The sequence below is a fragment of the Tarenaya hassleriana genome, unplaced genomic scaffold (assembly GCF_000463585.1).
Source record: "Tarenaya hassleriana unplaced genomic scaffold, ASM46358v1 Cleome1, whole genome shotgun sequence".
Taxonomy (NCBI): domain Eukaryota; kingdom Viridiplantae; phylum Streptophyta; class Magnoliopsida; order Brassicales; family Cleomaceae; genus Tarenaya; species Tarenaya hassleriana.
In genome coordinates, this window is record NW_010960187.1 from 10472428 (window position 1) to 10488850 (window position 16423).

Here is a 16423-nt window from a genome sequence, read left to right on the forward strand (position 1 = left end):
TTTTCGGATTGTGTAGGAAATTGCAGTTAAATTGGGTAGTTCGTGTATCAATTTGGCACATTTGATAATTTGGTATAATTTTTTGTCAAATTAAAAATTTGTGTAGGAAAAAGTCACATTTTGCAAAGTTGGTGTAGGAAAATGTCATTTTCCCTATTATATATGATAATATTTTGCATGGTAAATATTTATTAATTTATATAGATTAGATAATATAATTGTTTATATGCGGCGGTATTACCGTATGCAAAAGTAAAATAATTCAGGCGGCATTGTCGTCCATAAAGATAAAACAATTTAGGCGGTACGACCGTCCTCAGCCGTCCAACAGTAACAAATAAATAATTAAGGCGGCTCAGCCGTCCAATAGTAATAAATAATTAAGGCGGCTTAGCCGTCCATTAATTTAAACAATAATTAACTGATATTTATATATAGCTTGGGGTTAATTCTATTCAAGTATCAATTAATATGTGTATATATCATTAGAGCGAATATATAATATTACCTTTGTCGTAGAAGAGCGTTCGTGCTGATAACGTGTTGTGAAAAACGAAGAAATATAGAAGACCCGAGAATCAGATCGTTAACTAGAAACCGAAATCGATCGTTTGAGAGACCCAGGAACAAGATTTCAATAATTTTCTTTTCTTGGAATTATGTACAAATGAATGAGGGAAATGAGCTATTTATAGAAAATCCGAAGTTACTGTTCACGTATACGTATTTATGAACAGTAACCGTATGGCGGCGTGAACAGTACCCGGCTGCGTGAACAATGTCCGGCTGCGTGAACAGTACCGTAGCTTCACTATTCATTTATAACAAAATATAAATAATGAACGCAATTTTTTGGTATTACGATTAGATGGACCAACCGATATGTAATCCAATGGTTGATTAAGCATCCAACGAAACGATTATTATTTTTCATTTTTTTTATATGAAATAATCAGCAACATTTTATTTTCTCTAGTAAAGCGGTGGATCATCAAGAACGGATGAACCGGTCGGACCGGGATTCGGACCGGTCGGAGCTTTCACTTCATCATCACCGGGAACATTTTCCGGCAGTGGACGGACGGGCTCCGCCGAACCAGGATTCGTCCCAGTCGGAGGCTTCACTTCATCACCACTACCACCGGGAACAAAATTCTCCGGCGAAGGATCAGGCTTCGACGGCGGCTTAACGGGTTTTGAAGGATTCTCCGGCGGAGGGTCAGGCTTCGACGGCGGCTTATCGGGTTTTGAAGGATTCTCCGGCGGAGGGTCAGGCTTCGACGGTAGCTCTCCGGGCTTCGAGGGCGTTTCAGAAGTCGACGGTGGTTTATCGGGTTTTGACGGATATCCCGGGCAAGGGGGCGGCCAAAACGGAGGTGGCGGAGGCCAAAACGGTGGCGCAAAGAACGGCGGCCCCGGCGGAGGACCTGGAGGATATCCCGGCGGCGGACCCGGAGGACATCCCGGGGGAGGACCCGGCGGACATCCCGGAGGAGGCCAGCAGCCCGGCGGTGGAAAAGGAGGCCGATGAGGCATTGGGTGTGATGTGTTTGTGGATGAATTTAGGGTCCGATATTTATATAATGGCACGTAAGCAGTGGGACCAGACTGATTTAACGTGTTTGGTACTTGTAGGAGAGGTCTATACAAGAGTTTGGTACAAAGGGAAGAATCGAAACGTGATCAACGAGACCGTTACACTTCGTACCGCAATTAAATTGTACAACTCTTTCTGTCGGCCATTTTAAACGCCTAACGATCGCTTTGTAATCCGACCACCATAAATTAGGTTTATATATCTTTATTTTAAAATATTTAGAACATTATTATCTATACTAGGTAAGACCCGCGCGATGCGCGGTTATTCTTTTTTATTATTAATATAAATTATTTATTTTTTATTATAATGAATTATTGATATAAATATTAAAAAAATTGGAATATATATCTATATATATATAATATAAAGTTAAATGATATTTATATATCATCGTGAAAAATGAAAGAATATAAATATCATCGTATTATTATATAATAATTATATATATATATATATATCTATACATACGTTGAATAAATAAGTTTGTCAATAATATTTTAATTTTCCTATCCTGAGGATTTCACTTGACTGTCTACGGCTCCATTGCGTGTGCTTGAGGTGGAAGCTTTGTATAAATGTATCGCCATGTCCAAGTATAAGTGTCATTCTAACTCTTCTTGGAGTATTCCATATTCCTAATATTTAATATTCTTCAATATGTTAAAAATAAAATTTTGATGATATTGAGCTGTGCATTCGTAAAAATTCTTGTAGATGATAGATGTATAAAGTGATGAAATATCTAAATCATAAAAAAATGTTAATTAGTTTATATAATATTGATATTGTTCTATATATAATATATTAAGAGTTTACGATTTTATATTCTTTTTATAATTTCCATCGATAATTTTTAGATTTACATCAATAACGATTATAACATTAAATTTAATATTCAATTTATCCATTTGGGAGCGGATTTCTGTTTTCAGATTATCTTATACGCACACTTTACAATATTGTTGTTTTTTAGATAAAAATTATAATAAAGTTCGTTAAAAAATAAGTAAAAAATAAAACTTTTAAATTAGATATTTGAATATTTCTTTTATTTTGTACATGGAAATAATATAATTAGAAAATATCACTAACTCAATTATAATTTATTATAAATTTATAAATTTTAATAAAATTATATATAATATTACTTTCAAAAAATTATAGAATTTATATTTCTAACTTTTATTAAAATTAAAATTATTATTATTCATTGTTTTTTAAAAAGATGTGGTAATATTGATACGTTGAATGTTAATTAACTATAACATTTTCTAAATAATTAATAATATTTAGAACATAATTTATCACAAAATTTGAATTATTATAATAATAAAAAGCATATATTGTAAATTCATTAAAAATTATTAATAATTATACTTACACAAATAATAATAATTTATGTATGTTGAAAACTCTTTACATTGGTTTGAATGTTCTCTTCATATTTAAGATTTTTCTTCATTTTATCCCCCGTTAAAATTTTTTTGTTGTTTTTTATTTATATTATTTCATTATATATGGAATTTACATTTTTTAACTTTGATTTAAATTAAATTATTTCTATTTTTTATCCTTTAAAAAAGATATAATAATATTAATACGATTAAAACAACAATAAGATTTTTCTAAAAGAATAATAATAATAATTTAAACCTTAATTACAAATTTTATATAATATCTATTTTTAAAAATTATATATTTTAAATTTATTAAAAATTTCTAATAAATTTATATATACATAAATAATATTAATAATTTTGCCGTATTGAAAATTCTCTCGTCTAGTAAAATATTCTCTTCATATTTAAATTTCTCCGTCATCTTGATCATTTTTAACTATTAAGTATTTTAAAACCGACATCTATATATACATAAATACATATACACAAATATATCTACATATACATATATATACATATTGCATATATACATACATCCATATATAGGTATAAATATATATACACATGTACACGTGCATATATACAAATATGTATACATATACATACATACATATATACAAACACATTCATATATGCATATATACACACAAAAATATACAATATAAATACAAATATATATACATATACACATATATATATATAGAAATACATATATGTTTATTTTATATTTTTGTAATGTTTATATTTTATTTTGTTACCAGATTTATATATACAATACAAAAATTAAAATATATACATATATATACACATACAAATACAAACACACACATATACATAATTAAATTAATAAAATAAAAAGTAAAAAATAAAATAAAAAATATATACACATATATACTTATATACATGAGCGGATCCACATGTATTGGAGTAGGGTCCCATACTCATACGTTTAGATAAAAAAGATTAATTTACTTGTAATTGTTATAAAAATTTTAATAAAAAAGATTATAGCCCCCGTTAAATTTTTTCTTGGGCCCCCTCCCTTTTTTTCTTTTTGTTTTTTAATTTTTTCCCCTAAATATTAGGTTTTAGGATATCCTTTTCTTATTCTTATTTTCTATTTATTTTTTATTTCTCCCTCAATTCTCTAAAAAAATTCACAAATCTGATATTTGTTATTTATTCATCAATTTCTAGTTCATATATTTGATTTAATAGAAAAACCAATTGATAAAATTTTCAAAGAGAAATTTTTTGTTAAAAAAAATCATCAATATAGTAAAATTTCAATAAACAATATATCAAATTATTAGATTAGACCTTTCGATATCTTAACAATTTGATTTATATGATTTATCTTTGGATCTTGGTGATTAAAAAAATGTATTAGAGATAAGTTTTAATGATGAACTTTGTGAAAAAAAATCATAATGATGATCAATTTTCAAGTAATTATCTAGTTTTTTTATCGAAAAAGATATATTTTAGATATTTATAAATGAAATTGGTAAAAATAAATTTTAAAAAACGAAATAGTAGAATTTAGTAGTAACATATAAACATTGTTTCGACATATTTTATTAACTTTTTATAGATCCGAGAAATACACATATTTTATATTTTAGAGAGACAAAACAGTTCATTTCTCCATCCCATCTGATATCTATCCTTCTACAAAACAAATACCAAAAAATTCCCCTAAAAAACTTATCAAGATACATTTGTGGACACTGTAATTTACAACTTTCCTATAAATTTTTTAATATTAACATAAAATTACATCGAAATTCAAATTTTACCACATTCCATCACCATTTCTCGTAATAAGTCGCATGCAATGTTCTACAAGATGCTAGACGACGTTAACATTCGACAATTTTCGTCAATTATAATGCTGAGTGGTGTAGACGTGGTGGTACACGTCAGAATTTTTTTAACCAGATATATATTATATGTCTGAAAATTAAAAAATAGAAAATAAAAATATACACGTATATGCATACCTATATATATACATATAGACACAATTATATATATACATATATATATATCTATACGCGTATTTTTATTTTTATTTTTATTCATAATTTATTTTAATGTAATTTTTCTTAAATTGTCTTTTTCTTGTTATGCACTGTACAATTATAAATTATCTTAAAAAAATACAAATATAATATTATGTACTTCGAATATTAGCCACACTAATGTATCTGTTTTTCGAATCAACCAAACTAAATAAAGCACTATAATTTGTTATTAAAATTATGTGTAGATAAACACATACATATACGTAATACATTGTACATCCGATTAAGATTATCCATTAAAGATAGGAATCTAATCAACATAATATTCATACATGTAAAATATAAATGGTAAGAGGAGTACAATTATATGCGAATAAATTCATAATGAGTAGTTCTTGAAATTTCGGATTTTGGAACATGTCGATGGCCTATGTATCCGGTGGAGACGGTTTTCAGTGAAGAAACTTCAAGCCTTTCGAAAGTCTCCCATTTATTTTCATGAGAAATCAAAGTGGGGATGAAATGTAAACAGAGTGACAAAAAAATATGGATGTGATTAGAGGAAAACTAATACATTGAATACATTGAGAGGAAGACATCAATAATATAGATCAATTAGACGAATGTGTAAGAACAATAAACCAATGAAGAATCATTATTATAACCAAAATATATATACGATGAACCGTCAAATTTTTAAAAATGATGATTAGAATACCCTTAATCGTTTCTCCAATTCTCCTCGTGTCTCCAAATGATGATTTGGGAATTCCTCGTGTCTCCGTTCTCTTTCCCATCACCGGAAAGTCATCTCCGATGAATCGCATCCGCCTGCGAAGGATGTCTTCAAACCACCGCGGGCACTGCATCCCGCCAGTGACCTTGGCGACGACGACAGTGGTGGTGGCGGGGCATGGCAGATTGTTGCTTAAGGAAGATCCATGAGCTTTTTTCAGAAAGATCCGGCAAATGGGTATGCAGATTCATGCTTGATGAAGAGCTATAAGCTTTTTTCGGGTGGATGCGAGAAAAGGGTTTGGAGATTTGCCTTTGAGGAAGACTCTAAACCTTCTTCGGAGAAATCTGGTGAACTGTGCCCTTTTTATAAGTAGAGAAAGAATGAAACCGTTCATTCCATCGGCCGATGTTTGAACAATCTTATTAAAGACCATATAAAATAAATATGCCTAGTAGTGGAGTAATAAATTAGACTTTTACAGGTCTTGGCCGTTATAAATTTGTTTTATTCATGCAAATGCATGCAATAAATTACAATAATGGTATTTTCACATAGTGTCCAATGTCCATAACGGAGTTTTATTTGATTACACTTTAATTTACAATTTTAATTGCTATCTTGATATAAAAAATAACAATAGATTACTATTATTAAAAATTCATTTTTATCAGATAAAAAGTTATTTTGGTATGAGTTTTATATATTATTGAGATTTTTATTTGATTACATTCATATTTAAAATTTATTTTTTATCATAATATAATAAAGGAAAATAATTATATATTATCATAATATAAATATAAATTTTTTATGATTATAATTTTAAAATTTATCTATTACTATCATTTAAAATAACAATACATTTTATTAAAAGTAATCATATTTTATTATTATTTTTTTATCATTCATCTATTTTTAAGAGGTTTTATTTAATTCTTAATTATTTATTTTAGACAAATCATTTCATATTTTAAAATTACTAATCATTTTTATATTTTAAAATTAAAATTTTTTCATTTAATTCAATCATAATTTATTCATAACCAATCAAAATTAAAGAAAATGACATGTAGAATGATGAGGTGGCTTCACCAGAATCCTTTAAACCTCTTTATTAATATATAAAATGACATGTAGAATGATGAGTGGTTTCACCAGAATCTTTTAAACCTCTTTATTAATATATATAGATATAGATTTTGATTTAAATGAGTTAAGTTTATAGAGTATGTTTTTTATTCAAAATCTATGTCCGAAAAGCAAATATTTTTGTTTTATTTTAACTCTTTCTATGTTCTAAAAATAAAATCTGCAATCAAGTATGAACTTCCCAACTATTTTTCTCATCTTCATCGTTTTTCTTTTTCCCTCTTAATATTTTCCTAAAACACCAAAACCATTGGATTCATTAATTTCTAAATATATTAAATTTTCTCTTCACCATGCACATTTTCTGAATTTATATAACAGCTTGAAACAAAAACCAACATTATTACTTTCCTAAATACGACATTGTATTTACGTATTCCACGGGAAAAAAAATAAATCCACAAAATATAGAAAAATCAAGGGTCCATACACAATTAGAAAATTCCACTAAACCTCGTATGTTTACGTTTAAAACGTGCGCTTCACATTTCCAACGTAGAAACGCTATGAAAAATGAACAGTTACGATAAATCCTGATTATTAAACAAAAGAAATTCACGGAAAATGAAAAATTTTATAAACAATATATAAACAAAAAAAAAGAATTATACCAAAAAACAAAAAAAAAAAGGGATAACCAAATGTAAAAGATGCATAAATCAAAGACGAGAGGAGCCATAGGTGATGACAGAAGGCTAGAGAGCACAAAGTAGTGAAATACGATAAGCCATGCTCGCATCCAGTCATCTGTGCTCTCTATCTTCTGTCAACAACATCCGTAGACCTCCTCATCACTATATATATACATATATATAAATGCATGTATGTATCTTGAATTTTGAATAACATGTATAAAGAACTAGATTTGCGAACTTAATTAATAAGAAAGAGAGAAACTAAACATATATTACATCTTTGTATGTTTGGATAGAGAATTCTTGTACTTACCGATCGATCATAACCCATAATAGGGTCATATATACATATATATACATGTGTGTGTGAGTGTGAATTTAGCTCATGTGATCGAATAGGGTTGTAAGAGAAGTAGAGAAGAGAAGAGTGTGGAAGAGTTTGATGATGATGAGGAGGAGGAAGACTTGACGAAGCCCTTATTTATAGGTACAAAAGCCATGTAATGTATTTGGCTGCTTCTCTCTCGATTTTTTTTTTAAAAAAAAAATTAATTATTATTTTATTCAATTTCGCCGCAAAGTTTGGAATAATATGCAATTGGCTCCTCGGGCATATTCCGTGAGTAAGTTCCATCTTAAAAGAGAAATTCCCAATATGTTTTTAAGAAATTTTGTTACGCTAGCCTTGAATGAGCTATGTGAATTATCTTGCAAACTCTTATTCTTTTTTAAAATTGTGACAGCCCAAAATACCGTAGGAGGACGGGGAGTGATCGCCGGTGCGAGAGGCATGGACAATGGACGGCTCCTGACGAGCTTCTGGGTAGGGGGTACAGGGATGAATCGGACGCAACGGAATGAAGGATCCGAGGGCTGTGTAGGTATGGAACTACACAGTCTAAGATAACTTAAAGGAATTAATTGAGCTACTTATAGCAACAAGATGCATCTACCTTTTCGTTTGTCCATCTCGAGAGAACTCCAAAGTTAAGCGTGCGCGCCTTGGAGTAGTCTTAGGATGAGTGACCTCCTGGAAAATACTTTTCGGGATGTGTGCGAGTGAAGACAAAACACGTTAAAAGGTCATGTGTTAGTGTGTGGGGGTAACTCTATCATTTGGTAGCTACCTAAGTCGTTACAAAAATGGAATGTGAATTGCATTGTCTACGGAGATAGGCATGAAATGGAATGGATACGAAATATGATACGTTGCGTTTCTGATCCCACGTTAGAAAAACTTTAAATGAAAATTAAACAAGTAAACGTTATAATGATAGTGAGTCTATATAAACACCTAGCTGTTTTGTTTTGTATAAAAATTAAGTACTTATAATGGGCTCTTAAATAAATCTAGCAGAAAAAAAAAATATCGATCGGAACATTTGACCTTGCTACTATTGTGAATATATAAAATGGCAGGTAAACAATCAATATATCAGAATAAATATGTTTTAAACGAAACTAATAGATCACAAGAAAGAAACCCTAACTTGTCACAATACTTTTCACTGCCATTTTTTAACAATATCTTATGTTGATATCTTGCCAAACCATGACAGAGACAAACATAGCTGGAGAACAGTTTTAGGGTTTCTTGAACAACTTCTTTTCTTGATGACATCATGGATGACTCAAGTGCTGGGCTTAGGAGATTTATAAACATGTGATCACAACGGTTTCTAAAGTTATACTTTTGGGTTTCATGTAATGAAATGATATAAAACGAAATCCAAACAACGAATTTTATATACAACGACAAAGATATCGATATACCAACCTGTTTTGATCTAGATGTCAGTTATAAACGATGAAATCAACATTCTTTACAAATAGTTCACACTCATGAGTGGGGCGTCTGTTAAAACGTGATTTGGAGATCGAGAACGGAACGTGAGACACTCTGGAAGAGAGACGTCAGCCACCTTAGGGAAGAAAAAAACAATTTTTTTCATCTCTTTTGTCTAACACGTGTTTAGGATTTGATTAAACTCTTTGGTTTATTGGATCTATTATCATATAATTAAACTCACTAACTTCAATAGTATCATATGGATTCATTGTACCAACTAAACTCATCCAATGAAGACCTAACTAATAAATAAGCAAATCTCTTATTCGACGCAAGGGTGTAGTAAGATAATAATTCATTCGATCTTTGGATTTTTGAAAAATATAATTGGGTCGAAATTAGGATGAATTTTTAAAACAACAATAAATAAATATATATATATATATATATATATATATATATAAATTGAGAAAGAAAGAACAAGAATCCCTGAGGAACAGTGCCCTTATCCTGTAGTTTCCCATAGCGGAAAGCATCGTCTTGCTGTCGCTTCCCCATGGCTTCTTCATTATTCTTCTTTTATCTTTGATTATTATTGTTATATAATTCATCTTTTGAATATTGACTTATATATGGAGGTACATGGCTTTTTATCACTAGACACAATCCCCTGTTTATGTGTTCACGCTGATCAAAGTTCACTCCCAACTTCTTTCCCATATATATATATCTATATTATTTTTCCCCCCTAATATCATATTTATATATATTATACACTGATAAGCCTTCAAGTATATACACCAATGCCCCCCATTGATTTCGACAAAACTGTGGATATATACACAGCCAACAAAACCCTAGATCTACAAATTCCCAATCTTTTGATTTAAACATGGAATTATATGTGTATATATATATATATATCATTAAAATCTTATTAGAAAAAGAAAAAGAAAAGTCCAGAGTGGAATATGAGCGTTGAAGGCTCTAGTAGGATTCCATGTAGAAATAATGCTCATTCATCCACGAAGTATGCATTTTTGAAAGGGATAAGAGTATGCTGTCTGTGTAAGGTTTGGTAACAGTGTCCGAATCTGATTCTTGAAATGGTCCTTTGAATTATTGGTTTTTGACGAAGCTCTCGAACATTTCCTACGTTTCCAAGAATTTTCTTCAATCTCTGTGTGTCCTCAAATTTAATTCTCATATATTATAGATATGGTGTATAGAATAATTAAAGTTTAAGTAAATAATATAATACAAATATAGAAAAGTAATAATTTATGTGATATTTAATTAACTATACTTTGAAAATGTCCATATGGAATGAGATGGTAATATAACATATATATATAACATAACTACCAAATGAAAAGATATCGCTATAAGTTTTACAAATATATATATATATATATATATAAGGTTTTTTCAGAGTAATTAAAGAAGTGGACATTAGTAAAATACATATATTTCGATATCACTCACTCACACACATGCACACACATAGAGACCAATTAGAGACGCAAAATCATATAATTAAATATTATATTGGTTTTATATGGGCATTTGTTTTTTTTATATAAATCGTCTTGTAGACAATTTGTGCGAGCATTTTTTTATTTTCTACTCAAAACGAACTAATATTTTTTATTAAATTAAAAATGATCGAATAACGTTTTTACGGAAAGCAAAAACAAATTAGAAAATAAATAGACAAAATTATATTTTATGGATATATTCATGGTTCGGTTTACAAAAATATTGTGATATATGAAAAATATTAAATTAATGAAAATTAAAATTATCTACCCATGTCATATATTTATAAATTATTAAACTTTTTTTTATAATCTGGAAGTTCACCGTACCTTTGACCCGATTACATCTCTCAGAAAATCGGAGAAACTCATGTGAATACTCTTCTCCACGTGAGAACTTAAGCCCGGGTTAGAAAAGAGCTTTACTTCATTCCTTACCGGTTGAGTCACCCAATCTTTAATATTATTAAACATATTTTTGTAAAGAATTGATTTACCTTTTGGTTTTTGGTTTGCTAGGTTGAAGTTTTTTTTTTATAACGGAGGACCCCTAATTGCTACCCTTCGGGCGCGCTGACTAGATAAACCTCCGGCCTGTGAGCAGCCTTTGTATATGGATCATATAAACCCAGAAATTATCTCTCTCCCCACCAGCCAGGAATCGAATACTCAACCTCAAAGAGGAGTTACCTCCTACCCCAAGCTTGACCACTCGCCCACGATCTGTTGGGTTGCTAGGTTGAAGTTGATATTTACAAAACCCTTTTTTTTTTAGATTACCTTTTAAATTTACTGCAAAAACAATTCAACAGTTTGATCAATAGGCTACGTACCGTACATTCTCAAAGGAATTGTCGCAAGTGATTGGAAATGACAAACACCGAATGTTCGATATTTTACAAAAGGAGTCTCGAACCATCAAATTTGGAATTTTGGACCGACTGCCCTAATCAACTTTATTCCCTGTTTTGGTGGGAATCTGCTGCTTTAGGCAAAGATTTCATCACCTTCCAAAAAAAAAAAAGTTTTTTTCTTTCTGCCTTATAAAAAAAAACCCTAACCACATACTCACAATCAATCTTCTTCTTCTTCTTCGAATTCGTACCATCTCATATTCCTACTTTTTTCTATTCTTAATGGCACTTCGACATTATTTTGTCGGTTTCTATATGAATATCTCATATGCTTCCATGTAACGTGATTATCAGATCTAGAAAATTGTAATTATTATACTGTCAATAACAAACAAAATAAAAATATTAATTTAGCCCTAATGGTTTTGCTTTATTAGACACCTTAAAAATTATTACCAATTTTTATACCCTACTAATTGAAATTAATCAACTGACTACGTTGATTTCATGAAGCTATATGAGTGGTCTTCGTGTATTATATATTTCAATATCTATAGTAATGGAATCGATAATGTATTATTTAAGATAAGGCTTTAGTTCTAAGAGAACGCCAATTAGAGGCACTAGTGAATATATAGTACATCACATTTTTGCGTTAGGTAACGTTTGCATTTGTCAATGTCGTCATTTTGTTTAGCATTCACTTGCGGTTAATTTAGCTATTTTCCTATGTGAGACTCGAAAAGACCATTTTGACCACACATTTTATAAATAAATAAAAAAATTGTTATAAGGGTAACAAATAGTTCTTTTATATTGCAGTATGTCACTTAGGCATGTTAAACCTATTGAGAAAGTGATTCATTCGCTTACGTCATGTTTATGTAATGCTTACGTAAGTGATTACATCATGATGATGTAATGTTTATGTAAGGAGTTGTAGAAATTTGAATTGGTGTGTGTGTTAGGTGTGATTGAAGAAAATAAGGATATGGTATGTGTGATTGATTGATGAGTTGTTATGAATATGTGTGGTTATGATGAGAGTAGTAAGTTTGGAGTTTTAGTATAAATAGAGGGTGTTGTATGAAGTTTTTCATATCAAACTTTCCTAAGTATTCCTAAGTATTTCTCTCTAAACACTTCTCTCTATTTTCTCTCTTTGATATTTCTTTACAAAGTTCCAAGCATAAGTGCTATAAATCTTCAATATTCTCACGTATTTCTTTCTTTGCACTATTCACTAAAGAAGAAAAGATAAGAATCTTGTGAATAATAATATAATACAAGCTTCGTAACATGGTATCATAGCTGATTACGGTTCAAGGGACGACATTGCACTAATCCAAGCATAAGGAAGAGCACTAGATCGAAGCACAAGACGCACCACGAAGCACTACTTGCACGAAGAGCACTATGGCGGTAAATGATAACGCAAATCTAGGTGTATAAATAAGCTCAAGTAATAAAGACCTAGATACAGCGAATACCGCAAGGATACCGATCAACTGTAGTACCAGAGTCGAACACAGGGAATAGTTAACACTAAGAACAAGACTCGACTAAGATTCAGATCAGCGAATAGCAGATGAAACAGATGAATATCGAAAATAAAGCAATAAACAAACTAAGTAAACCAGATAACTAAACCACCGTAGCTTCGGGATAACCTTAACGCGCAGGGATTGTTTCTAAGGATGGAGAATCTACGAATATCGAACTCTAATCGGAGATCTCAAGTTCTAATATCAGATTTGGCTCTCTCAAGTCCTAAATCTACTATCCAATAATTTAACATATCGATCTCTCAACCTAATAGATCAAAATATCAAATGCATTAACGATCACTATCACAGTTCCTAAACCGATTAACCTATCTCTCAATAGTCTTAATCAATTCATTCAATGAATTCGTTCCGAATCTAATCTCAACTCTCGTTGCAAATCAGAATCTAAAATCAATCAATCAACTGGCCCAGAAGATCAAAAGCAATAAACTCAATTCAATTAAACCGAAGAGTATCGATAACGTAGTCTCGGAAAATAAAAACCAAACAAATCCCTACAAGATTAAATTCCTAGCTACAGTGAAACGACTACTCACTACTCATAACAACAAACGAGTTCAAATCAATAAAGAGAAACATGGAGAACAGATAGAGAAGAAACTCGCAGCGATCTCTCGACGACGGTTCTTCAATCTCTGCTTCCGGAAAACTCCATATTGATTCTCTCTCGAGTTCTCTGGCTTCTACTGTGATCTCTCGATGATTTCTGAAGTCTAAGACGTCCTCTATTTATTTCCTTGGTAGTTAGGCTTCTTCCCGTACTGAAAACAGAAGTCCGGATGCAAAATAGGAAGTTTTCTCGTAATGCAACACGGCTGTGTCGAATGCAACACGGTTCGTGTTAATTCTCTGTTAAAAATCTACACTTTAGACATGGGTTGAACACGGGCGAGTTTGAATCAACACGGCCGTGTCGAATGACAACACGGTCTGTGTCAATTCTCTTAGCAAAACTTCACTTTTTTCAGCACAGACACAACACGGCCGTGTGAATTCAACACGGTCCGTGTCGATTCTTCAATTCGAACATGCTTGACAGATTTGCTCATAACTTTCTATTCCAATGTCGGATTTGTGCGATCTTGGTGTCTGTACGTAGATATTGAATAGAGCTTTCCAATGAGGTAGATAACGCAAATTTGGACTTGTAGAGGGAAAGTTATTGGACTTGCAAGATCTGACTTTTTAGGCTTCGTGTTTTTCTCCAGAACAACTCCAAATATTCTCGTTTCATCTGTGATGTTTCGTAGTCCATGTTTTCCACTCCTTTTGCTCTCTTTTATGCATGAATACCTGTTTTGACACCAAAGAAAGCAATCAAGCAATATCGAGACCAAATGTACTCTAGAATGCCTATAAATATGCAAAACCGAGTAAAATGCGTTAGACATCTTATACCAAAATATCACCAAAATACATGTTATCAGTAAACATCCAAAACATTCAACCTGTTGTTATTTTCGATGACCAAAATTATGAGTTATGGACTAGACGATGAAGACGACATTGATGCTGAGAGAGAGTTATTTGGACGTTGTCGAAAAAAGCGTTCCAGCACAACCATCGGAGATCACAGAAACTCCGACGAAAAATCAAGAGACGAATCTCACAAAATGGAGGGAGATCAAGATGAAATACATGACAGCCCTCCAACTCCTACAAAATTCCATCACGGATTCCGTCTTCCGAAAGGTAATAACGGCCACGACATCAAATGAGGTGTGGACCAAGCTGCAAGAAGCATATCAATGTAACAAACGAGTCATACTTGTTCGATTACAATCTTTACATACTCAATTCGAAAATTTGAGAATGAAAAATGGAGAAAGAATAAGAACGTATATGGATAGAGTGATGGATATCGCAAATCAAATGGAACAAGTGGGAGAAGGAAAAAAAAATTGAAATCATAAGGAAGATCCTAACAACGATGCCAAAGTCATACGCAACTTTGGTAGCATTGATGGAGGAGACGAAAGATTTCAGAAACATAAGTGTCACAGATCTGGTTAGATCTTTGATCGCACATGAATCAAAGTTCCTATCGGATGAAGAAGGAAATCCAGAAGGAGCTTTTCCAGCTCGATCGAAAAATCACAAAGGAGGTAACAAAAGTCTCTGGAGGTCTAATCCGTAAAGAAAGAAATGGTGTGGTTATTGCAAGAAAGATAATCACGCTGAGGAGGAGTGCTACTTCAAAAACAAGAAGGGCAAACAAGACCAACAAGTGAGGAGGTCGAAAGAATGCTATACTTGTGGAAAGGCATGACATTTGGCTCGAGACTGTAGAAGGAACCAAAGTCATAACGCTCAAGTCACACAAACGGAGGGCATGAATGAACAACTATTTACGGCGCGGGATGAATCTATGATCGCCCAAGGGAAAGACATGTGGCTAGTCGACAGTGGATGCACAAATCACATGTCCAAAGATATCCGGTACTTTAAGAAGATAGACCGAGATATCAAGATCCCTATCCGAGTAGGAAATGAAGTCGTAATCTTGACGGAAGAAAAATGATATATCGTGGTTAACACGAAGAAAGGTGCAAGAGTTATCAAAGATATGTTCTATGTTCCAAAGTTGGACAAGAACCTACTCAGCATTCCTCAAATGCTCCTAAACGTGTACGAACTCAACTTCAAAGAAAGTAGTTGTGTGATTCGTGATCCTATGGGGAGAAAAATTGTCGAATTACAAATGCAGAGGAAGAGCTTTCCAATGCAGCTTGTGAGACCAGACGATTCTACCTATATGGCTAAAGAAGATTCGATGGCTCAACTGTGGCACCGAAGACTCGGACATAGTAGTAACTCATATATGCAAAAGTTACTACAGAAGAATATGGTGAAGGGAATCCCTAAATTTGGCAACTACAATGAGGTGTATGAAGCATGGCAATTAGGAAAACAATCAAGACTCGTGTTTCCATCATCTTCATCAAGAGCTCAGAAGAAACTAGAGCTAGTGCACTCGGATATATGCGGCCCGATGCAAACACCTTTGCCTGATGCAAGCAGGTATTTTCTACTCTTCATCGATGATTACTCAAGAATGATTTGGATGTACTTTTTGAAGAACAAATCAGAAATATTTGGGGTGTTCAAGAAGTTTAAGACTATG

At 31.8% G+C, this 16423-nt stretch overlaps 1 protein-coding gene across 1 annotated transcript; it reads right to left on the reverse strand.

Annotated features, from left to right (window-relative positions):
• Window positions 1-972: 972 nt before the first annotated feature.
• LOC104825714 (basic proline-rich protein-like) lies at window positions 973-1536 on the reverse strand. Its single transcript, XM_010558088.1, has one exon. The coding sequence runs from the start codon at window positions 1534-1536 to the stop codon at window positions 973-975; it is 564 nt and encodes a 187-aa protein (XP_010556390.1).
• Window positions 1537-16423: the final 14887 nt, after the last annotated feature.

Excerpts from the sequence above, each read along its gene's own strand:
- LOC104825714 (XM_010558088.1), bottom strand. The coding sequence starts at position 1,536 with ATGCCTCATCGGCCTCCTTTTCCACCGCCGGGCTGCTGGCCTCCTCCG.